At 41.9% G+C, this 26,081-nt stretch overlaps 1 protein-coding gene across 3 annotated transcripts; it reads right to left on the reverse strand.

The window, feature by feature from the left end:
* Positions 1-880: 880 nt before the first annotated feature.
* sin3aa (SIN3 transcription regulator family member Aa) lies at positions 881-21,745 on the reverse strand. 3 transcript variants are annotated; one of them, XM_083917503.1, is made up of 21 exons: positions 21,694-21,745; positions 16,819-17,035; positions 16,318-16,497; positions 15,773-15,879; positions 14,083-14,377; positions 13,725-13,973; positions 13,179-13,331; positions 12,836-12,991; positions 12,607-12,696; positions 12,359-12,477; positions 12,040-12,250; positions 11,704-11,820; positions 10,453-10,691; positions 9,797-9,980; positions 8,684-9,263; positions 6,528-6,697; positions 6,213-6,386; positions 4,573-4,665; positions 4,003-4,097; positions 3,510-3,702; positions 881-2,983 (listed from the first exon to the last, which is right to left on the reverse strand). In XM_083917503.1, the coding sequence occupies exons 2-21, from the start codon at positions 17,002-17,004 to the stop codon at positions 2,753-2,755; spliced, it is 3,822 nt and encodes a 1,273-aa protein (XP_083773629.1). In that variant the 5' UTR covers positions 17,005-17,035; positions 21,694-21,745; the 3' UTR covers positions 881-2,752. The 3 variants fall into 3 exon arrangements, with proteins under 3 accessions (XP_083773629.1, XP_083773630.1, XP_083773631.1); XM_083917504.1 differs by having other exon boundaries at positions 16,318-16,515; positions 21,694-21,722; XM_083917505.1 differs by lacking the exon at positions 21,694-21,745 and adding an exon at positions 19,049-19,157 and having other exon boundaries at positions 16,318-16,515.
* Positions 21,746-26,081: the final 4,336 nt, after the last annotated feature.

The raw sequence follows: 26,081 nt of genomic DNA on the forward strand, positions 1-26,081 counted from the left end.
TTTTTAAACAACTTCTAAGGCTTTTGTTTAAAAAGAAGAAACTGACTTCAGTGCTTTTTCTTTCCTCAAGGATGCAGAATCACAGCTTTGGTATTTAGTCTTTCATAAAAAGTGTCAAGACTCCAAAGATTTTGCACGATTGGTACAATATGTAATGACTACACCGTGGCGTTGCTGTACACTGTACTTATTTACTTTAATTAATCTAATTGTCTAATTAGATGTTTTGAATCTTGTAACACCAGAAGCACAATTTAAAGTTGTTTTTTTTTACCTTTACTTATTAAAAGGACAAAAGAGAAAAACAACTAGACCTATGTTATACGTTGTGTTGAGTTCATAGACTGTATAAAAACAGTTCTGTACTTACAATATCCCAAATGTTTCCAACAACGTTCAATACCAAAGAAATCTGTATTTGAATTCAAGGTAATGGTCCGTTACATTTGGTCGCCTGTCAACGGCATCGTATTCCCGTCGTGCATGCGTCAGTGTTGCGGTCGTCTTCCAGAAGCTGTCATGAATTGACATTTTCACCATACGCTTGGCTTTGGACATTTTGGACCAGACAAAAGCTTTTCATCATCAGACATCTGGATCTTAAGTTATCAGAAAAACACGCTGGGCAGCTGGAGGAGGCAAAAAGCGTTGGACAAACACAGATTTTTCATGTGAAACTGCTTTTACTCGGTGCCCCAGTAATAACCTCCTGAATGATGAACACTGAAGGAATCCTGACCTAGAGAAGCTGATTGCATCTCCCATGATCCTGCGCTACTTAACGTCACCAAACTGCGTCTTTTGTTGTTCTGATTGCAGCAGAAATTCGTATTCGTATTGTACATCTGACAAGAAAACAAAAGATGAATCTGCATATGTTTATTATGCGTGTGCTAAGAGGTAAACATGAACTGTTTTGCATCAGTTCTCCTGCCAGTTCACCGGATCACGAATGCCTCAAGGTAAAGTATGGAAAAATAAACCACTCAGCAACTACACAAAGGGCTCCGTAGGCTACAAATGTCGTTTTTATTATTACTTTAAATAATGTCTAAATAAAGGGACTAAAGACATGCTCGTGTGACTTCTTCCATTATCAAAAATATGGTGGTGGTGGGGGAGGTGATTTTTGCAGCAGAAATCTATCCAGGGAGGGAAGCGTGCATCACAAGGTGAGACCCTTGTGGCGTCCATTCATCTGAAGATGAAGGAAATGAGTCCCACCTTCACCACGGACGGTGTCAGTTGTCAAAAATGTGTGTGCGTGCGTGTGTGTGTGTGTGAGGGGGGCAGTGATAGTTTCTACGAACCAAATGTCACATTCAGAAGAAAGAGTTCCACCTCATATATAAAAACTGAAAGACCTGGATACATTTCTACTTGTCCACATTTTTTTTAACTACAGAAATTAAAAAGAAAAGACATAAAAGGAACACACAAAGGGGGGTGGGGGGGACAGCTATCTTGATAATCAACTCCCTTTGGTAAAAACTGTAATAAATGGTCTTGCATTTGTCTTTTTCATGTACATACTAACTTTAGCCATTCGTCACTAAAGTCCACAGTAAGCTTGGAAAGTATTACTAGCACAACAACACAGATCTGTCATAAAAAGTCTGAGACTATATACAGTGTATTTACAACGTGAGCGGCATGTGGACAGTCCTCCCAGAATGAGACGAGTGTGTGTGTGTGTGTGTGTGTGTGTGTGTGTGTGTGTGTGTGTGTATATAAGCTGGTGTATTGGCGGAGGGCATTTTAAAAAAAGGTTGACTTCCAGGGCGGCGAGGATCCTTTGTGTTAATAGAACTATATATAATATATATACACAACACATACACTGGAATACATGTCAGAGTCTGACATTCACAAGCTATACAATTTTATAGTCTGAGACCAAACAGTGTTGTGAGGCTAATTATTTTTTCTTTCTTTTTTCTGTTTTTTTTTACATAAACGCAACAGTGCCTTTTGATGTTAGCCCGACAATACTGTTTGGGGCTCAGGCACAGTTTCTAATAATGCTGCCGTGTGTTTTTCAGAACTGTAACCCTCGTTCCGTCTCGTGATAGTTACGCAATTGTGATTTGGCCTTAACGCAGGAATGTCAGAACCAGATCTCTCCGACTTCGTTGTGCTCCCTTCCGAACCATCAATCAGGGAAACGAAAACTTTTGAAACATTTTTCCACTTTTCTAAATAAGTGCACTTGTCCACCGCATTGTTTTTTTTTTTTTTCGTGGATACTGTAGAATAACACTTTCATAAAGAAATCCCTGTATGACTGATTTGATTTCCATGGAGTTCTCACTCGGATGGCTTCGGACGAAATGTTCAGTCGGAAAAATCTAAACCGAAGCTCAGTTGTGATAAAGTACAAAAAGCACCACTCTATCTCTCGCGGGCTTTCCGTTTACGTTCACTAAGCCCGGGTAGAAAAGGCTCAGGGGAGTTTGTTTGAGATGTGGCTCCAAGTGCTGGTAAGAGCTCAGTACTGCAACTGGATCATGACGATTCCTAAGTTTGGCACCAAAGGCCCTGCGAAAAAATGGGCCCAGCTAAAAACGCTGGTAAAATCAGATATCCTGCCGCCCCGGGTGCAACATACATGGTCGCTAGCTTAATTGTGCTCCCATGTCTGCCTTAAAAACACATTAATAAGCCCTCGTCCCTACCTCTGCTCCTGACCTCTTTGACTTCAGACTCAACACCCACAGAAATCAGTCTCTCTCTCTCTCCTGTCTCTCCACAGCTACGGCGCCTTGCTGGGGGGGCCGTATTTGACACGGTACTTGTTGATGCCCACAAAGTGAAGGATTTCCGGCTGGCGGCTGGTGGTGCAGGGTAAAAGGCCTTCACGCGCCTCGCCCATCAGCCACTTATTGGTCTCTGCGCTCATGTCGCGGGTAACGTGCTCCTTGGCCCACGTGTCCACCCAGGCCTGGAAGCGTTTGTGCAGCCTTGTGCTCACCCGCTCGTGTGACTGCGTAAAACAAGACAAAGACATTTATTTTAGATGATTCTTAAGGGATTACAGATGATTAGTGATTGGGAAACACGCATTTGCTTTCTTAAGGAAGATGAAAAGATTGATTTCGCTTTCAGATCTCTACGGTAAACTCAAGGGGTCTTTATCCTGAGCTAACTGGCTACAGCTACATATTTACCAGAACGATATGACAGTGGTATCAATCTTCGCATCCAACTTAAATGACTTGTTCATAGCTTTGCAGTATTTAGATCTTGATAGCAAAATTTGAATCTGAGCTGTAATTTTTATGCACATTTTCATTTCATAAATCTTTAATAAACCTTGTCTGAACCGTGACTTTTTAATAAAAGGTAAATAAGTTTGAAAAAAAGGCGAAATCACAGAACAAACCTAGAGAATTAACTCCCTCACCGCTTGACCTTAAACTCATTTAAAGTGAAGGAGAAATGAGAGTAACTGAGTAAGTCATTTGGAGGTCAGTGAGGTAATTAGCATTAAAAAAAAAAGTAGTGAATACCTGGTGAGCTCGCAGCAGAGCAGTGCGTCTGTACATGTAATCCTCAGACTTAAAGACGTACACCATCTTGTAAGAGTTGAGTTTGAACATGCACTCCATTTTCTCCTTTTCCAGGGATTTCTTGCCACCTTCGCAGGCCTCCTTGTCCAGCTGCTCTCGGCCCTTCTGGTACTTCCTGATCCGTCTCAGATTCCTGGTTTTACGAACGCAAACACAAAACGTGATGCGAGTGACTAATGGGAAGCAGCGGGAAAGTGTCAGAACAAATCGATTGGAGGTAATTACATCAAAGGGGACTTGTGTTTGACTTTTACATTTGACTTTCATGGGAGGAGATGTGTTCAGTGTACTGAGCAAGATACTCTGGTGTTATGCAGTAAAGTAAAAAATCCTTACCATTAACATCACCCTATCAAAAGAAATAAAACTGCATTCACAATTCAAAAAAAATGATTGCAAAATTGACAAAATCCGGCCTGATCTGACCACTCACCTGGTAAGAAAAACTGGCTTCTGAGCGAGGTGTTCCCTCAACTCAGGTGTGGTGGAATCTGGGTTTAAGTAACGCCCCACGTAATCGGACCAACGCTGCGAATAGAAGGACAAATAAAAAAACACAAATATGAGACGCAGATTACGTACGTAAACACTACTACTAACACCAGTATTACCAAAAGGTTGGCAATAGGTCCTTACTAGTTTTTCCACTCCAGCTGGAAAAGTGGACCTTCTTACTAGACAAAATGTAAAAACAATGACATCTTTTATTTGCATTTATTCACTGTGATTTTTCCCCCTCATTATATAAAGACAGTGCTCAAATATATTACTTATTGTGACAAAAGCAGCCAATTAAGAATCATTCTTGTGGGAATTTAGCACTAGTCAGAAGCCAAAATCCCCCTTATGTTGTCAGTTTACCAGCCATCTGTTTAAAAACATTCTTTAAAAAATATAGGACAAAAAGGGAAATAATGTGTGGCTTAATAATATAAAAGTTGTTCTCCGCATCTTCTCAAATCTTAAACCTGAAAGTCTTCGAGTGGGTTTAACGGTTTCTCACCTCGGCCTCCATGGGCTCGTCTGAGTTCTCCTCCTCTGTGTCGAGCAGCTCCACCGAGAGCTGCACCTGCCCTCTGTTCCTCAAAAACATCACCTGGAAAAACGAAAGTGACGAAGCAAGAGTGAAGCGAAATGTATTCAGTGTATGAGAGAATTCAAAAAAGCCAGGATGACCTGATGCTTCAGACAGAGGACTGAGGTGCAAACTAGGTAGCTGCAACTTCAACATCTTATTATTTCCACTGCACTGTTTGACTGTGGATAACTGTCTCAGTGCAGCTGGGATACTCAGCTGATCACCATAGAGGTGCAGCGTAAAACTGCCGTGACATAATCTTCAACGCGTCACCTGTTGAATCCTTTCATCTGCGACGATGTCTGTATGATTGACGGTAACTTGGCTATTATAAAAAATGACAGGATTGTGCAGCAAGTCCTGTGTCACACAATTGAAGATTCTCTCTGACCGATCAGCGGTCTGCAGGGTTAAAACTCCACCCTCTATTTTATCGGCTCAGCAAACGTAGAGCCTCGTCCGAGGTGCTACCAAAAAAAGAACCAGGTACAGTCCTAATTTTAACAATGGAAAACCAAAAAATTAAACGAATTTAGTCGAGACGCCGTCTTTCTCTTCCTGCTTCTACATGTGTAAACATCCAAAGAAGAACATCATAATAACATTGCATTTAACTGCCCTAGGAAGCTGCAGGGTGATTTAGTTTTAAGTCCTGGCTTGGGACTGGTGGATCTGTCATTGGTATTTTTTAACCAAACTGGATAAACTTGTGTTATCCGAGCAGGTTATCAACAGTACAATTACGTTTTCAAAGTGTGTCAAAGGGGAAATTCCCTTATGGGCGACAAGGCCTTCGGCTGCTTGTACACATTGTGAGTGCTCTATGAGAGCAAGTGTAACTTAAAATACATCATGTTTTAATGATCAGTAAGCTGCAGACAGCCCAATAAATGTTTAACAGGGTTTTCTAATTGTTTTCAATAAGAGTGAATATTCTTGCTCACGGTTTTTGCGTTGCTGAGCACCTCACGTTTGTGCTCCCTGAACGCTTGAGGTGAAAAGAATGAGCGGAAAGAACGCCGGGTGTCATTTAGCATCACAGCAAAATAACGGCAGAGGACGAGTGATTCTGTGGCTGCCTAGTAGCAGCTGGCATTTCTGTCTGATCAGAACACATTCAACAAAAAAGGCAGTACGGTGCATCTCGTGTGTGTTTTGCAGACACGAGATGCACCGTACTGTCTGATTAGGGGCCTTAGATGCCAATGGACTCCTCACAGAGAACTATAACTATTCATTTGTTGTATTTGTTACAATGTGTGGAGAAGATTAATTGCTTGTGAACAGAATTCAAATGAAAAACAATATGAGAAATCCTCCCAGTCTCAGTTGGCAAGGATTGATGTTCCTCTCTGAAGCAAACAAACTGCCATATCTGGACTAATTAAAGCAACCACTCTGCAGCCTTGTGGAACATTAGTTATTTGAAGTATTTCTCCTTAAATGAACTTTTATTGAACTCATTTCCATATTTTCAAAACTTCTGCACAATGTTTCATCACCCATAATCCAATTGCATCATTTCCCCAGGTTTCCAGTGACTGTAGGAACTTGCATGCATTTACCTTGAAGCAGTTCTCATCAGACATGATCTGCTCGGCTCTCCGCTGATACATGACCTCTGCAGAGCTCCTTGAAGACTGGGTGGACGTGGTGCCTCCACTGGCGCCGTTAGCGCTCTCTGAGAGGTAGAGGTCCGTTACTTGGACACAGATCTCATCACTCACGATGTGCTGGAGCTGGATGGGAAGAAGAATTGTTTTAAAGTGGAAAACAACTACTTAAAAGTGTCAGAATTACTCTCACTGTGCTAATGTATGCTTAATGCGGGTGCCAAATGACACGTGTCAACTGGAGGCGAGAGAAGCAGACAGACGTACCTGTCGGACGATGCTTTGGATGAGCTTGTCCATTGTGAAGGCGGTGTAAGCGTGAATGGTGAACATTTCCCTCAGAGAGTCCTCGTACTGAGACGCCTCCATATTTCCGTCTAGCAAATTCCTAACCATCTCCAAGAAGGCTGAGTAGTAATCTTCCACCTCAATGTCCACTGGAGAGAAGAAATTATTATTTAAAATCAGACGACTGACTGGAGCTGCACATGACAGAGAGACTGGCAGCATTTCAAATCATCATCTGGAAGTTTCATTTTCCAAATCGGAGTGACTCACTGGTTCGATGTACCATACCGTTGTGTATTTTCATCCACTTTTAGTTTAATTTATTCATTTTTGTTTGTCAATTTAAGTTTATCCATGTTATTGGTTAATCATCAGTTTCGATGAAACAATGTATCCTGTTCTCTTTAAAGTAGATTCACCTGTAAAACTGTTATCAGCTGAAAACAGCTGTTTTTCAGGAAATCAATTCTTCTCTGCTGCTCTTAAACTATAGTCTACAAGTTGCACTACGCTGCCAATGGCAACTTCTATTTTTTGAGCAGCAAAGAGGAATTACGTTTTGGTTTTCTAGTGGAGAGTGTAACATTAGACAGATCTAATGTGAGCAAAATGTCGGCAATTTTGAAATATTTTACACTGGAGATCCCACCAGTAAAACAGCGATGCTTCAGTTTTAAAGGGTTGGCAGTTGCATATTGTTTTGAACTGTACTGTTTGACATTTGAAATGTTTTACTAAATTGTGGCTGCTTTTTAAAAGTTTCTTTTAAAAGAATTGTTGTTTATTCCTAGATTTATTTATTCAAGTTAGATAATCAAAGAAAGTTCTATAGCATTCCTTCTCTATATGTATTTGTCCATGTTTAACAAAGGGTTTATCCTGATCCAGGCCATACAACAATGACAGCAATCATAACACATCCATACAGGGTAGTGGTGCAACGGATCATCATTGATATCTTCGGTTCGTCACACATGTGATCCGCAGATTGATTTATAATTTTTAAAAAGTTGTGCACATGTTCAGCACACACACTTGTTAAGAGCAGCATGGTCATGGCGAATGGAGGAGCTTGAACGCCCCGTGTGCATTTTGGCTTCCCTGTCAAGTATAATGATGAAGGAAAGAGGTCAGTGGATAAAACTGTGACAGTGTGTGGTCACTGTGGCACAAGAAAGCCATGAGAGTGGAAACACATCAAGCATGGCCACACATTTGAAGCGACATCAACTCGCTGTTTCACTGACCGGAGTGAAAACGAAGGCCGCTCAACAACCGCTTATCACCCTCGCAATTAAACAGCCCCTTGCTGCACAATCCGACCGGGCTAAAGCCATCACAAATGCTATCGGTGTGTTCGAGCATCTTCTGCTGCGCTCACGACAGATGGGTGGACGTTAACACAGCATACTGGGAGATGAGAAGTTAGGTGCTTCAGACACGCCCCCTCTACGAGAGTCACACAGGCACTTATCTTGCGCGGTTACTGACACAAGCAGTGGAGGAAAGAGGACCAGAACTAAAATCCTAGTCAAAACTGATAATGCCAAAAATCAAATAAATGCAGTGAATGATGCAGGACTGGGCCCACAAGCTTTTCACATGTAGTGAAAAAGACAAACTCGTGTTTATTAGTCTTGAATTTCTTTTTTTTGTTGTTGATCTGAAAAATGATCCGATCCGTGACTCTGATCTGAGAAACAATCTGAACTGTGACTTTTTAGATCCATTGCACCCCTAACACAGGGTGTAACATATCACTACTTGGTATCAGACGACAGCTAGACCGCATTACGTCGGTCCTAACCAGTATCGAACAACGTTGAGGAAAACTATGCCAAATTTCAGTGCTTCAAGGTAATAGCCAGATATCGGTACTGAACTCAAGTTATCGGTGTCAGACTGTTCATCAATACCCAACCCTAATCCAGAAAGAAAAAATGGATTCAGAACATCTCTAGCTGTAATGTCCATTGTGTGCAATAAGCCTATAAACATTTTTTAAATACAAGAAAGTGGAATGTCAAGTATGTGTTAGAGATCAGGAATGTGGCCCGAAAGTGGGTGGACACAGAGGATCTATAGGTCCTCAATAAAAAAAAAAAAAAACACATAAGGGCTTGTCTGTTACTCACTGGGCTCCTTCAGTCTCAGCTGGATGGCTGGATTGTCGTTCTTCTCCTTCTTCAGTCCCAGTACTTCCCTCTCCCAGTCTCGTTCTCTGACCTCTTCTTCAATCTGTCGCTCTGCCTGCCCGTAGAGCCGTAGCAGACGCGAGCACAATGTCTGGTGCAGCCGCAGGAAGATGTACCAGTTGTTGTTGACGTAGAAAAGGTTGTAGGCGTCGTCGGATCCACGCAGCTTCTGCGCCGCTGTGTTGCTGAACAGCAGCTTGGACTTGGAGGGGCTCCCGCTGCCGGGGATGCCATTGGGTTTTTTGGAAGCGCCTTCCTCCAAATCCATGTCCTCTTCCTCCTCCTCCTCCTCCTCTACGTCGGAGAGCTCGCCACGCTGAGAGAACAGCATGTCGGGGATGAAGTGGTAGATGATCTGTTTGATCTTGTATTTGTCCTCCTTCTGAATGCTGGTCTGCCGCTTGACATGGTGGATGATGAGCGCCGCTGCGTCCTCCAGGATCTGGCTGTCCTCGTACGCCATCGTCAAGTGGGGGCCCGCGGGCGGGGTGGCGTTCTCCTCAGACGCCTGCTCCTGGCGCTGCAAAGCGAGAACAATTCGACGTGGGTATTTTGCACGCACGGAATATATGATTTTGTGCTATTCTGATTAGTGATAGACCGATACATCGACCAGCCGATATTTGCGTTTTTTTAGGTGTATCGATATCGGCCAATGGGGGCTGCTGCATTTGCCGATATATTTTTCACGCCATTATTTACAGACAGGCGTCCACAGGCAGCTCTGTGTTGCTGGAGACGCCTTTTTTAAGCTCAATAAACGTTCCTTTTTTTTTTTTAAATTGAGGCTCGGAACATTTGTTATCATTGTTTAATTTTTATGATGCAAACTGCTCAAGAAAATCAGCAGTCCTTAAAAAAAACGGTATTGGCCCTGGCCCTAAAAAAATCTATATTGGTCGATCCCCAATTCTGATGCTGAAATAAGTGTGGTGTAAGATACCTTTTCCTAAAGGAGTTTCTTTTATATAAAGACAAAATCTTAACCGTGGCGTTTGGTAAATTCAGTTCTTTGTTCATATATTAGTGTTGCTACTGCACTGAGAAACTTACCTCATCATAAATGCTTTCGATTTCATTCAGCAGGGACTTTGATCGAAGCACTTTGGTGTCATTCTGTTTGAAGTTGATGCCCTGATGGTCGAGAGATTTGAGGTAATATTTCTCATTCTGCTCCCTCCAGATCTTGTTGAAGCCTCGCTGGGCTTCCCGCCACTCTTCCTCCTTGGTCTTCAGTCTGGTTAGAAGAGAATTCACACACACACACACACATTCTCTCAATTAACACGTTCTAACTAAAAGCTGAAACTTACACACTCAGTCAGCGAATGTGTCGGAGCGTTCAGTGTCGCTTCACACCGTCACAAGACTCCAACATCTGTTGCAACATTACACATTTGAGGCAGGAGGAATAAATTATAATACTGTCAAAAGTATTATATCAAGTTTGGTCACATTAGTCGAGAATACTGAAATGTGGCTTTTACTCTCCTTTGTGGATTAGCTCATTTATAAGCTCATAACTTCAGCCTGGCACCTGTGTGTGTAAACAGAGAGTCTGACACACATCTGTACATGCACTTTACCAATTCTTCACCATATCCAAAACTACATGACAGAGCTTTTTTTTAAAGACTAAAAAAACAGCATCCTCCAGATTCACAGATCTGATTATTAAAAAATAATGCAGGAGATTGTTCGACTCTGACCTCTTTAACACGATGGGGACAGAAGCGGAAGGGTTTTTCTTCAGGCCGTCGATGATGTCGGGCGCCTTGTCTCCGTATATCCTCTGGATGGCTTTGCGGTGCACGACCTCCGAAGAGCCGCCCAGCGTGTTGTCCAGCCTGAACTTGGCCTGCTCCTCTGCCGACATGCGGGACAACTTCCGCTGTACCGTCTCCAGGACTCTGATGGTCGCCAGGTTGGTCTCCAGTACGACATCCAACTGTGGGTGAGAAAACAACAGAGCTTTAAATATCCATAATGTGTGTGTGTGTGTGTGTGTGTGTGTGTGTGTGTGTGTGTGTGCACGAGTGCATGGCCTTATTCTTTAATCTAAAAGCGTGTACTATATAACAGGGGGATTCAGTTGAAATCCAAAGAGGTCCAGTTACTAAAATGTCCTCCCAGCCAAGGCCCAAACCGTAAAGCTTAAATTGTGTCCTACAGCTGACCCCATGGAATAAAATCCGCAAATATCATTTCACACAAAAGATACTTTAGAGCAATTCTTACCTTTCTTACCTTTCTCACAGCGCTTCCCTCCCAAGTCCCACCCTCTACCTCCTGCCTGACCTCTGAGACTCTCTCCTCCCCCGAAACGTGAGCTGAGAGAGAAATGCTGCGTTCCAGTGCCATGGGAACTCCAAAGTTTCGGACCTCCAAGTAGGGAAAGTGCCCTTGAATGCCTGTCAAAGTCAAACCTCCTACTAGCCAATTAAAGGGAGACTGACCTACCCCAAATTTGTTTCGGACTTCCCATGGCACTGGAACGCAGCATGAGCAGCGCTAGTGGAACGGAGCGACGATGGCAGGCAGGAAGCTCGAAAAATAATTTTATTCGGACCGAATAAAGTCTCAGAGTGAGCTACAGTTGCTTCCTGCTGTCATCTCTTCACGTCTGCCTGTTTGAACTGTCTGTGCACGGTAAACAATCAATTTGATTGGCTCAATTAAGTAAAGCAATTACTGCATTAACTGGATTAGCTGTGCCTGCGAAAGACAACGCTCGGTAAAAATGATTATTTATTCATTAATTCATGAGAAATTGGGCACGGGTCCGGGCCATCGTCATTTGGTGATTCCTGCTGTATAGTTTTCTCATAATCTCGAGTCTTTGTTCAGGGATACTTTAAAACTAAGATGAGGAAAACATAACATCTGTTTGATTAAAATGATTTTTCAATCCTGTGGTGACATCAATAGACAAATCGTAAATGTTTAATGTTCCCGCTCACCTCAAAGCGTTCGTCCTCACACCTGTAGATATGCTCCTCGTACTGAGTCTTCTTGGAGCTGACAAACGTGGAGTCCTCAGACCAGGAGGGGAAGGAGACCCAGGTGTCATTTAAGACCTGCACACGGCAGAAACAAACACTGTGTCATCTTTCCATACATCTATTCTATCCACATTTACATGTGTTTTGTTAAATTGGAAACTGGAAATGTTCTTGACTGGATCAAAATAAGACAAATGGAGATTCAGTAATCAGATAACGTGTCACAGGGTTTAAAACAAATGATAACATTTTCTAAACTAAATCTTAACTTTTAGTGAAGAGTCCCGCTCTTACCTCTTTACAAAGTGGAGTTCTGCCCGTGCACTTGGGCTGTTGGTAGCTTTTGGGCAGAGCTCTGTAACTGGAGCCTAGTCGCTTACAGGAAGCATAATCAATCTCCATGGCGATGCCCTCGGTGGCCCGTTCCTTGGGGTATGTTTCGATGTGGGACATTTCCCGATATCCCAGGAAGTTTTTAAACCAGTTGAACAACTCTGGGAATTTTCTGTAGAACATAATTTAGTGAAAACAAAAACAACATGTATGATAAATACAGCGTACTGTTGAAAAAGACGTTCATGTCATTTGCCAGATTAGAAAAAGGAGTACTCACCCTAAAAAGGGAAGCACCAGCTGCACCAGTTCAGCCCTGGAGATCACCTCCTGATTAAAGATGACCAGACACCGCAGGAAGTTGTCGTAGGCCTCTGCACTCCGCAAGGCTTTGCGCACCTGTGGTGAGAAATAAATGTAAGAACAGTATGTGACAGAGTCGAATGGAGGCACATAAAATTCAATAAAATACCTACATAACTCAGCTAGTTATCTTAAGTCAAAACACAGCATGCTACAAAAACTCACCTTCTCAAAGAACAGAGATTCTGTTCCGACTCCGTGTTTGCTCGCCTCTGCCACCGAGGAATCTTTCAAATTCAGTAGCTTGGGCTTCTTCTGTAGCGTTACCAAAAAAAGCAATGAGAAGACATCCATATAACATCTTTACAAATACAGACAGGAAACCATGAAATAAGACAGAGAAAAGCAGGAGTGGACTACAGTGTCAGCAGTATGTGAGAACAGATGTACGTACCTTGACAGGGGGCGTGGTCCCTGGGGTTGGATGGCGACGGATCTGACAGCCGTTCTGATTGGGCCTCTGTTTGTTGTTGAGCTGCATCTTTTTGGCAGTACCACCGTGGTCGTTCCGTACAGACTCTGCCTTCTCAGCCGTGGTTTTACTTAACAGCTACGGGGAAAATACAACACTGATTAAGACGAGGGTACTCTACTACAGTTATAATGGGATTACTGTGGACTGCTTTACTAGTGCAAAGTACTTTAAATAGAAACACTGAGAAAGAGCACCTCCTAAAAGTAACCATTTCCCATACTTGAATATCTGCACCAAAGCAAAGAGAAAAGTCAGTGCTTACCACTGAACTGTTGGCATCAGGAAGAAATTGCCCAAACTCTGAGAGCAGGTCCTCTTGGTTCTTGAAGAGCCTCGCCACCTGAGCATACACCTCCTGCTCCGTCAGAGCCGGCGTGTAGTTCCCACCAGCCTCTTTGGCGTTACGCTGCTCCTTCTGTAGTGGATGAACACAAGTTTACTGTGAAGTTACTGCCAAAACTGAGTAACATGACAAGGCACAAAGGCCTACCCTCTAATTTTAAAATGCACTTTTAGATCTCCTTATTTCAGGCCTGCAAACTCCAGTGAGATTAAAAAAAAATCTGAGGTGTCAAACTTGTTGAAAGTGAAAGTAGTTAACCCCACTTTGGATGCGGCTACGTTACTGAAAAAGCAGCACTTCAAGTTTCATAACTGAAAACAGTTTCATTACAAACGTGGTCAAGCAGGGTCCTGCCTTAAACAGGAAGTCTACGTATACTCCTGTGTAAATTAAATACTTGACAAACGAAAAGGACTGAATTCTTTACTCCAAAGCATCACTCATGTTTCAGTTGAGGCCACTGACCTGGTAGGTGTGGAGGATCTCCAGGAAAGCCTTGTAGATGTCGGGCTGGCCCTGGAAGCGGTTCTTGATCTTGTTGACGTAGTTGATAGCGTGATTGAACTCCACGGGCTGGTTGTTCTGCATGGGTGGCCCAGTTGGGGTCCCGCTGAGTGGCGGATGGAGCTGCATGGGTGGGGAGCGAGGAGAGGTGTACGCGGGGATGGACGGATTGCTCTGACTGCTCGGTGTCAACGCCTGGGGCTGTAGAGGCTGGAAAGGGCCACAATATTAACCGTTTTAGGTTGTTTGTTTTTATGATTTATGGTTGTTGTTTTTTTGAAACCCTGTGGAGATGAGAATAACATTCAGAAATACTAACCTTGCTCATCTTGGCAGGGGTGGGCTGTGTCAGAAGGGGCGGAGCAGTGGTGGTTGAAGCAGACGGGAGCTGTGGCGGATGTTGCGTAGCTGCTCCTGTTATTGGGATGTTCTGAACTGAAATGCCATGCGGGGTGATGTGGTGGATCTGACCAGGGGTGGTCACGTTGACCAGGTCGTTGGTCTGGACCTCGATCTTGTAGCCCGGTGGGAGGAAGGTGTTGAAGCCCATGATAAGGTCGGGGTGCCCTTTGAAGAGCTGCGACACTCTGCTGATGACCCCGGGGGTGTCAATACTGGAAAAACAAAAGCAAAAAAAATACAGAGTGAATTCTACCCTGACTGTCATTCTGTTTCAAGCCATAGAAGCACTTAACACAAGTTACATGATTACTGTGACTCTACAAATGTAAGTTTGCCAGTGTAGATTGTAAAGGAAGAGATGATAACAGAACTAAAACAATAAAAGAAACCAGGTTAAATTATGCCCAGTGTCACAACTTATGTTTAGGTCAGTAACAGGTTGTTGTCATTCACTTTGTCCTGTATCAAACTTTATCAGCACCTACATGTGGCAGCAAACACAAATATAGCATAAATAGCCTTCTGGCAGGGATTCTGACTAAATATGACTAAAATATAGAGAAATTCCTCCACCAAACCCTTGCACAGCTTCTGGTTAGCATGCTCAAAAAAACAAAGTATTCGCAGAATGGCAAAATTATATTATTAGCTGCTGAATAACAAACACCAAGACAAAACTGCTCTTGATGAGCTGTTAGTGGAGGGATAACTGGAGAAGTACTGACATATAAAGTTGTTTTAAAGTAAAACTAATGTTACTGGGTCTTTCGAACGTATGTTCCTACTTGAGGAACTTACATTTCTTTGTTGTAGCTCTACACTTTAGTCTCCATTTCATCCTCATCGATTCTCTTTATCTGGCAAATGCGGCTGCAACTGTCTTGCGGCAGCTGTCATCCTGCTATACCTGGGATGTGACTCAAGAGTGCTTGTAGAAGCTGCCAACATTGTAGGGCATTGAAAGTTTTACCTAACCAGGACCTTTTGAACTTTAGATTGTTCTGAACAAATGCCAACTTTTAGCTACAATCTGTGACGGGGATACAAACACACTGTTCTATCTCAGCAAATGAGGTCAGTGAAAATATGCTAATTATCTGTACAGAGGGAAAAAAAGACCTCATATTTTTGGGACATGTGGGAATTGTTCCGGTTAAAAAAGAAATCTGAATGAGTTTTGTGGCCTTGTCCCTCTGCTTCTGCAAGTTAGATGAGCAATTTACTATTATTATTTTTTATTATAAGTACTGAATTGTGCAAATGAGCTACCATGGCACTGTTCAAGGTAGGACTGAACTAGTAAGAACTCAGTTCTACAGTTTGAACACAAAGTAGGTCAACTTTGAGTGTGCATCCTAAAAACTCTATTTTAATTTGAAACTCAAACAGTGGGGCGGCCGGTGTCTGAGTGGTTAGAGCAGTCTCCCCATGTAAAGAGGCTGATGGTCCTTGAGGCAGCGGCCGCGGGCTTGACTCCGACCTGAGGCCCTTTGCTGCGTGTCTCCCCATCTCTCTCGCTCCATTTCCTGCCTGTTCTATCTAAAAAGTCTGGGAAAACTGCCAAAAAAATTATCTCTAAAAAAAAAAAAAGCAAACAGTGGCCTTACCTTTGAGATTTGAACTCTTTCATTATGTCCAGAAAGTCATTGTAGACCTGAGGCTGGTTGCCAAACTGCAGTTTCACTTGATCCAAGTAAGACAAAGCATCTTCCACCTTAGGGATAGAGAGGAGGAGAAGTCAATTTATTGTGATATTAAACACAGAATACAGTAAAATAGCTATAACTTAATATAACCAATCAACAGCAATCATTAAACCCACTATTGCATTTTGAAATATTGAGGAAAAAGTAAATAAATAATTTAACTTAAAATGTTCATCAAAAATCCTCTACAGTGGGCTTTTGGTTAAATGCATCCCTGTAAAACATCAGCTAGATACAACAAGGGTTAAAGCGGCTATTTAACCAATCAGAAATTGTGCTTAAACTACTAGAAAGCAAAAACAAATTTCCCTTAACCTCTAATAATGTCTGTGTATTTATTTTCACTAAATTCTTTGGGATTAAAAACTCCATGACATTGATTTGCACGCTTTCAGTGGGACGTGACGAGTTTAAATACCTATCAAAATAAGAACGGGCTGACTAACCTTGAGCCTCTGAAACTGCTGGCCCTGTGCGGAGGCTTGAGGAGCAGCTGTATGGCTGTGCCCTGACATCACTGAGGGCCCATGGGACTGGACTGCTGGGCTGTGGTGGTGGGACCCTCCATGGACAGCTGGGCTCGGAGGGTGCCCATGTCCGCCACTGTTTTGGGCCACGGTGGGAACCTGGGAAAGCAGAGACACCTGTATAACAATGATTGCAAGTAGTTAACTTCAGTATATCAGGTAGGACATCTGATGGATAGCACTGTGACCTTGTCATAAAAGGAATAATCAATAATCAAATCACCACATGCAATAAGTAAGAACTGTAGAGCAATTTATTTTTATACAAGGTGAGACATGCAAAAAACAGTTTCAGTCTCTGACAGGAACTGCAAACTGATTAAAATGACAGCCTGAGCAATGAGTGACAGGTGCTGTATTTGACCCAGTTTTATATCTAAAAGTCAGTTTACAAATCTGCAGTGGTCAAGCCGAGTATACCTGGTATCCCTGGGGGACGGAGTACTGGACGCCTGCTGTGGGCTGCATGTTGTCAGACACGGCCTCATACACAGCTGGGGCTGGGGCAGGGGCCAGGACGCGATGCTGGAAAGCCTCCGCGTTGCCAGCGAGGCGCCGCTGCTGGGACGCAAAAACCGTTTCCTGATCCTCCAGTCGCCGCTTCATTATGAACTCATATTGGTAAGAGCTGAGAGACCTGTGAATAAAGAGCATATGGACCTTACTTCACACTGTCAGGCTTCTCTCAACTTCTGAGAATTAAGTCAATCAGCCTCTTGGTTTCATTCAATACTTTGTTGAGCAGCATGTGGCAGGATTCTTTTTTTTTTAACTTCAAATATGAATTTATGGATACATACAGTGCCATACAGTCACTTCTGTTGCTTGATTCTGTAAGAAAATGACTTCTGACCATTGAAACACTCAGAGCTTTTAGCTGCACTAAGACACCCAAGGGTTTACAGTGTTCAACTACATGGGAGCGTATTGAATAACCAGTAATTTCCGATTTAACTACTGGGGGCTGATGATAACGGATTTAGCGATGACATACTCTAGGTTCCCTGTTGTCACTTGATGATATATTTTTATTATGTTTTTGGTATCTGGGTCTGTGTGTCTATATTTAACCTGGCTACAGGACAAATTTCCCCTCAGGGGATAATAAGGTTGAAGTCACTAACTTGTAATAGTGCATTTCAGGGTTTTTTTTGTTGGGGGGACTAGGTCAAAGTTACACTGACATTAGATTGTGTCATTGCAGAGTAACTCCTGATAACTGTTTTGTTTAAACATGCCAACATCCCGAGCCTCTCCAACAGTGTTGAGCCCGGGATTGTAGGGGAAATGGACTGTCTGTTGTTTTTTTTGTGTGTAAATAATCTAATAAAGCTAAATTTGAATTAATAAAGGGGAAAACTCCCAGCATTGCCTCCTAAAAGAATACATTGCATGCTTCTTAATAATAATAATAATAATAATAATAATAATAATAATAATAATAATAATAATAATAATAATAGCACCATTCATTGAAGACTTGTGTTTGGCCTAATGTTGAATCAAATTTAAAATTGTAACTACGTGCATAACTTGCAAAACCCCTGGTAAAACATTACCCAAAAGGTTGGGGTTCACATATGATAAAGAATGGGAATATACTGCATAAAGCTTATATTTTCTCCACGGTGCCTTTAATGCGCTGTCAACAAAGTGAGGCGTTCACGGACAGTGCTAAAGCGATGACTTAATGCATCTAAACGTTAACACGCACTGCATGGTAGAGCTTGCAGTCTCCGTAGCCAATAGAAACACGGACACCCTACGTCACCGATGCAACAAACAGGTGCTGTGGGAACGTGGGAAGACGGCTGCCATTCACAACTTTCCTCGAGACGGCAACAACTCCACGAATTAGGTTAAAAAGCAAAAACAATAGTGTAAGAAAAATATATGTATGCTTCAACTCCGTAATATCGAGCAAAAGTGACACAACGACTGTCAAACTGAGAGGCACCGAGTAAAACGCCGTGCACCGACACAAACCCTCGCGCTGAACAGCTCCCGGCCAAAGAAAGCGCGAGGCTGCAGTATTTATAGAAACCCTCACTTCGTTGTAGTAACGTTATGGTCACGTTAGAGTCACCCACAGCTATGTCTGCTACATGCTAAGGGCTCACCCCCTTTACGGGCCCGGCAGCAGCAGCACCGACCTCGAGTTACACCACGACGCTCTCACCCCCCTCACACGCGCCCGCCATTTAGAGAGCGTGGCGCAGGACTCGTGCGGTCAAATTTACACTCCCATTTTCAAAGAAGGTAAGCAAGATAAAAGTAGCTGACTTTGCTGTCCGTTTGCCCAGCTTAAAGAGTATACAGAGGTTGCTTTTTTAAATTTCTATTAACTACGACCGATAACTTGTTTAGTCGAGCTGCCAGTTAGCTGCTGCGCTAATGTAAACAACATCTCGACACACCGAGGCTAGCGGTGTTTAGCACATGAAGCTAACCGTTAACGATCGCTCGCTGTAGCTGAAACACTGCCTTTTGAAGAGAGTACTGGTATCGATTTATTAGAGCACTCATATTGGGTTAAGTTGTGAGTGAGTGACATGCGAGGACACATCGATCCCCTCTTTAGGTTTACTTACAAAGATCCGTTAACGATAGGTTGTGTGGCTAGCTGTGTTAGCTTGCTGAATGAACTCACCCCTCTCTCTCTCTCCCAAGATGAAGATCGCAAAATGATGCTTTGATAATCCAGTTATTTGTGCGTTAACCTCTAAGCCGGGGGGAGATCGCAAAGAAGTGATGTATGTGCTTAAAAGCAACTTATACGGTTAAAATAAACAATTCAAAGCTGCAAAAGTGAAAAATCTTCCCCGAGAAGGAGGAAAACAATCTCCGTTCGGTTAGCTCTGTAGGGGAGGCGTGGTTTTGGGGTGTAGTCACGCCCCCCTGTGTGAACGCTATTGGTCCGTTCGTTCGGAGATTCCACCGGGCGTACGCCATTGGTCAGTTCGTTCAGAGGATCAACAAGAGGGGGCGGGGCGATGAACTCGGGTTGTGAGTTTGAGATGTCAATCAAAGCATTCTTTTGCACGGTTGCCATGCACACCCATTTTGACTTGAAGCGCGACAACACCAGCGCCGAGGAGTCCCGCTTGTATTTGAATGGACAGTTTAACGTTAACATTCAAGGTATATGTAACTTATTGTTCTGCTTGGTTGTATTTTACATTTCTGACTTTCATTTTATGTGTGTTTCTTCTCATGTTTTTATGTAAAACCCTTTGAATTAGCGGAACTGTGTCACCAGTCGGACAGTTTTTGGCTAAACTCTATCAAACTTTCTTTTTAATCATCTACAGATTTAAATGATGGTGTGAGTTAATTTATTAGTGTGAAACTGAGTCTGAATTCCTATCTTTGTAACTATATATCGTTTTAACAGCCTCCTTTATTTTTGTGTTTACAAGAGTGGTCAAAATGTATATTAAATACATATTTATATGCTTGAACTTCATAATAAAAACTGTCTACCATAATTGTTTTTGTATTTGTTTTGTGTGTGAGTGTGAGTATTGTCAACCTAAATAAATATTTGGGGGCCCCTGTCCCCTCCATATTACCTTTAAGAACAGTGTATGTACAGCAGCACACTACATATAGCAGCTTCATAGTATTTTGCACAAATACAGGTTTTCAGTTTGTGGGAAATTGATGAAACATTACTTTATACATTCACCATGTAAGCATACTATAAACTCAAAGTATAAAGGTCTTAAAATAAAATACACATGGTCCCTACACAGGACAGGGATACACAAGCATTACCCTTTAACCCTTGGTAATCCAGCCTGGTCTACATTACATTCACCTGTTTGTGCGCCTATAGATCCACTGCAATGTTACTTTCAACACTCATATATTCAACCAAGCACCTTTCCATACCAATTAAATACTACACTGTATTATCTGCCAGACATGCACTAATCATGCAGGCCTCCTCAGCCCCTTCCTGATCTGATGGATCTGATCTAGCTACACAACTAGCTACTTCCTGGAGTTTGCAAACACGTGACTTTGTAGGAGGGAGGTTGCTTTTGCACTTGTGTCCCTCCCCCTTTTTGGACGCTTCAGCCAATCAATACACGCAACCGTCATTACAAATCCCAAAAAGGTGGAACTTCCAAAATAAACCATCGCCCACGACAGGAGGAGCTGCAACGCCAGCCCGGGATTCCTCATTCCAGCTCGGGCAGAGGACTCAGCAGCGACCGTAGGCTGCTGCACACACTCCCACTCACACACTCTCCACTGTCCCGACTGGCTTTCCCTATATAATTGCGTGCAAAAGATATGCTCCACACTGGAACCAGCATTAGATTAAAAAACACACCTGGCTTCAATGCTTTAAAACGCACAATATACGATTTTCCTTTACAAGTTTTGTGCAAAAGCATGCACGACAACGCACTGCGGGGCTGTGGAGATCCCCCCCCCACACACACAACACCGAACAACACGGTGTGCACACACGGTTAGGAGGAGGATCAGCCTCGCACTCAGCCAGCGTCCATTTACCGTGGGTATTTGCAGGCTGCACTCTCCAAACAAAAGGCACACAAACGCATCATGTGGTAATTGACGCTTGTGAACGACCGCTGTCGGGCACGGTGAAGTAAGGGGCCTATGGGCGGCTGCATCTTTTTTTTTCCCCCGAGGCAGTCAAGGAGCCGATCCAGTTGCCCTTTACTAAACAATGCCAAAGTCAAAGGAAACGGGAACTACGGTGCGTCGCTGTGTGTGGAAACATCGGCGCGGTCGGAGCCACGCCATTCCCCCTCCCCGCACTCCCCAAACAACACGCAGCCCCATTTTCCCCCTGCAGAGAGGGACGACCGCAGCTCCGAACAAATCCTATTCTTTGTTTACTTCAATAGTCGGGGAGTAAAATGTCTAACCTGTCTCAACCACCACAACAACTCCCTCCCTCCCTCCCCCCTCGTACAGATCCATTACATGCTCGTACACACAAACGCTGCAGACAAAATGTTTCCACTTCCAGACAGCGGGATGCCTCACATTATCACCACACAGCCCCCGGGAGGAGGAGATGTGTTTACAAGCCGACAAAATGACGTCCTGCATGATTTCAACCATGTATGTTTCTGGCTATTCTGTAAGCGTTTACGACCATTACAAGAAAAGAAAAAGCCCCCTTTCAATTCATTTAAAGGCACAAAAGGCGCGACCGAACACAAAACGCGCTCCCTTTCGAAATAAGCGCCGTTCACTTGTTATAACAGCAATACTGTGGATATTATTGAGTTTAAACCAGCTGTTACATACCCAGGAAAAAGACTCCTTACTCCGGATTCGTGTTTGTAACAAAATAGTTGGAGACGCCCCCCTGCGTTGGCATTGGCGCATAGTACATTACGCGTCACTTTGTTTTGAATATCACCCGCTAAAAGCGAGGCAGCAGCAGGGAAACAACAGTGTCTCCACGACTATCATCTAAACTCAGCATCTGTGCGGTGGGAACAGGAACCATTGGGGGGATTAGTTCAGTACATTTAGTCAGAAAATGTGCCTTAACACCTGCTGTAGGTGCTTCTATGGACCTATGTGTGTATATAAAGTTACATTGAAATGACTTGGCAATTAGAGATTTTACATACAAAATAAGACATGGTGTATTAGAATAGAAAATAATGACTTTAATGATCCCAGACTGGGAAATTATTTTGTTACAGCAGTAGTGGGTCAGCAAATAAAACACTTTGTACATAACATACATAGAATCCAATATATACATAGTGTATGTATACAGTGCACAGTGTGTTATAAACAATAATAATAATAATATATACAACCAAACAATACATGCAAATGTACTATAACAATAATAATATATACAACAAAACAGTAGAGAGACCAGAGTTCTCTGTCAGGCAGAGGTGAGAGAGGTGAGTATTGATACTGATACTACAGCAAATACTCTATTAACATGATATACATCTACAGAATAGGCTACACTATGACTTTAGTGTTAGTTTAGTATTTCCAAAGTTATTCATACAGTATGTAATTGATGATACACTGAACTACTATTGACACATTTTCATTTTTGTTATAATTATTATATAAGCAATGGTACTTATAGTAATAATATTAATTCTTATTAATTACTTAACATGGAAGAAGGGTTATGGAGAAAGGGTGAGATTAACGTTATTAAAGATTAAAGTTATTCTTCTCAGTCCTTTCCGAGCTGTAATGTTGGACATTTAAATTATGCTTTATGATTTTCATTGCTCTGCAGTTATTTCTTGGAATGTCAAATTGTTTGACTATTTTGATTTTTGTTGTTTTTTTATTCCTATTTTATGTCTTTACTTGATCTGAACAAATAAACAAATACAAAGTGTAATCTAGTCAGTTTATATTTTTATATTGTATGTTCTATATACATATATCTTATATCTATAGAATATGCTATTATAGTGTATTGAGCTTATTAATTTGATTTTTTGTTGTTTTGTTTTTGTTGATAACCTGCTGCTCTTTACTTTATTGATACTAATTCGGGATCAATAAAGTCTATCTACCTAATTAAACCTCATTAAACATCATATAAATGCTGCTAACATGTCATTGATCATAAATAATCAAGTGAGATCGATATAAAATAATAGGCAATAACATTAAAAAGGATCATTCTTTATTGTAAGAACTTTTACGTTTGACACTTAAAGTGTATTTTGGTGATAAAGTGAACAATTAAATGAGGACTTTTTAGGTTTTTATATTGTGTTATGACGTCTTTTAATTATAGGTACAAGATCTTCTCCAACCACCGTTCGCTGGACTGTCAAACACCAAATAAAGTATATGTTATTCCAACAATGCCTTTGTATTTTATTTGCCATAATAGTTACCAACATAGGCTTAAAGTGAACATCTAGGAACCCTACAGGCAGTTTTATTTACATAAATTATATCTTATAATATAATTGTGTTGGTATTGTCAGGCCTTCGTTCCATTTTTAGGTGCAGTACATTGCAGCTTTAGTCAAACCAAAACCTTTGCATTTTAAAATCCTAACCTCTTAATTCATGTTACAACACTACGAGAGTTCTTACGTTATTCAGAGGAATTTCTTGACATTTATCTCATCTCTTATTCTCATAACATAAGATTTCCTATACAAACCTTTATGTGCACTTAAGGCAGTAGGTGGTACAGTACTCCAAAGCTGCAATTAGTACAATTAAATGAAAAGGGTCTTGAACACTTACTGATGTGGCTGAGGTTTAACCTAAAGGTAAATGTTAGGTATTAACGTCTAGTCTTCTTATTAACACTATGCCAATCATACTACATAAACTAAAATAATATTTGCTTCTGAAGAATGCATCAGCCTTATTCATTTATTTATTAGGTTGTACATTTATGAAACTCTCCATCTCCGCCATTAAAAACTACAAAATTAGGTCTCACATGGTTAAAATGTTTAGTTTAAATGATTTGAAAGTTTTTTCTGTCTACTTGATCCTTGATTGATGCAGCCAAAGGCTCAGCAGTGTGGGAACTTACAACAGCTTTGTTTTACACTGTTAAAGGATGATTAAAGGTCTTGGATTGCACATGAATTATTGTTTTCATTTAGTCTGTGACCGTAAAAATCAGGAGTTAGGGCCTGTGACATCTCTCCGTTAATTGCATGTATATAGGTCCTGTTTGTGCATGTGTGTGTATTTCGGCCCGTGTGTGTGTGTAACCTGAATAATAATAATAATAACAGAGTGAAAAAAATTGAATTTCCCCTCATGGGATTAATAAAGGAATTCTTCTACTTCTTCTTCAGTGGCACGTGTAATACAAGGATATTGGCATGCCAATGTCGAAAAAGGTTGCAATGATCCTTTAAAAGTGCTCCATAAAGACAAGAATATAAGCATAATATAAATGTCATACTTGAATGTTGTTAATAAGAGAAAACTGTGTCTACTGATCAAAAAACCAAACACATTTAGATCAATTTACTGCTGCACTGTACAAAGAGCGATACTTCGCTCCGAGGACATACCACACCCAAAATAAGAATTGTTCAGAGAAATTTACCCACACGCTGCTGAATTCAGCTCCCAGCATGCGTCACAGTTGAAGTTTTTCAGCACACGGGGAGTACACATCATTTTGTGGGTGTTCTTTTTTGCACCCGTTGCTTACACTGCTCCCTTTGGTGTGGTGGTAAAACCCCACAGTCTAGCTGAACTCGCTGTATTTGTTGTGTGTGTGCAGCAGAGTAGGAGTGTTACTGCAACCACGAGAAAAGTAATGTTTTGAACCTTCAGATGAAATGTCTTGTAATTATTATGTAGCTTTGTAATGAGAGATGCACTTGGTTTAGGTTAGATTCAATGTAGGACGTGAGGAAAGCATGAAATCTCATGTTTCATCTACACAAACATTTGAAAGGCCCTGTATTGTAAAAAGTGAGATTTCCGTTTCTCTTTTGAAAAACAAAGCAGGTTAATCTGCTGTAAAAATACTGTCAAAGTATCGAAACGCTCAATCCAGAGAAATGCACACAGCCCGTATTCAGAAACTGTGCCTTTAAACGAGCCGTCAAGATTCTGTATGGTTGTAGAAAGTGGTTCTGCAGTGCTGTTACAGTCAATCCCCGGCTGCAGTGATGGTGCAGAGATGCATAACACCTGGAAATGCTGACCAGTCAAAGCAGACTGGGCTTTTTTTGTGAGGGGAGATGCTAAAGAGGTTAAAGACAGATGGTGAAAACAGGTATATTCAGACAGACAGTATAAGAAAAAAGTGTTTTTTGATCATTAAAGCATGTAAACATGTAGTAGTAGAAACCCAAACTACAATTATTGAGTACTGAAAATGAGCACAATATGGGACCTGCAGTAACTGACTTCTTTGTCTGCTCTGGAGCAGCAGAACAAGCTGTAAACTCAACATTTACACACGATCACTTCAGAAAGTTGTCATGGAGAATGTGTTTGCAAACAGTTGCACATTTACACAACCAGCAAATACAGAGCAACATTATCATTTATTAAGAATCGGGTTTTCTAAGCACTCGACACGTTTAAGTTCGATATTCACTCCTTTTAGCTTTGTTTTGGTCTCTACCTCTTGAGGGAAACGTGTGACCCTCTAGTGGAAATGCACCACTATGTTCACAAGCAAGCTTCGTCTGTCCACGGTGTGGTGCTGGACGGGTGGTGTACAGTGGGGTTTTAGAGCATGCTGGCAGAAGAACAAGAACAACCAGCTGAATGACACTTATGGGGACCTGAGGGGAACTGGAGTCAGGTGTTGAGGGTGGATCACTACAAGCGACACTGTTCATATTACACAAACTAGAAGGGCATTCAAAGACCGTAGTCCTCCACCAAAGGCGTGCCCTATCTCACAATGTCAATGCAGTGCGAATTTTCTCAGTCCTGAACGAATTTTCAGCCACCACATGAACACAAAAGTAACTGCCCTGTGATTCGGATCTGCTTGGGGCCAGTCGTTTTTCCATAATCCCGCCGACAGACAAACAAACCCAACTGAAAACAGGGGAGAAGGTAATAAATCAGCCGAGTAAGCCGAAAAACACACAACTTAACAAATGTATATGTTGACATAGTTTGTATTTAATACAGTATAGCTTGATTCAATAGTCATACGAATGATAACGTAATAGGTTATAATAGAA

Source organism: Echiichthys vipera (assembly GCF_963691815.1).
Source record: "Echiichthys vipera genome assembly, chromosome: 7".
Taxonomy (NCBI): Eukaryota; Metazoa; Chordata; class Actinopteri; order Perciformes; family Trachinidae; genus Echiichthys; species Echiichthys vipera.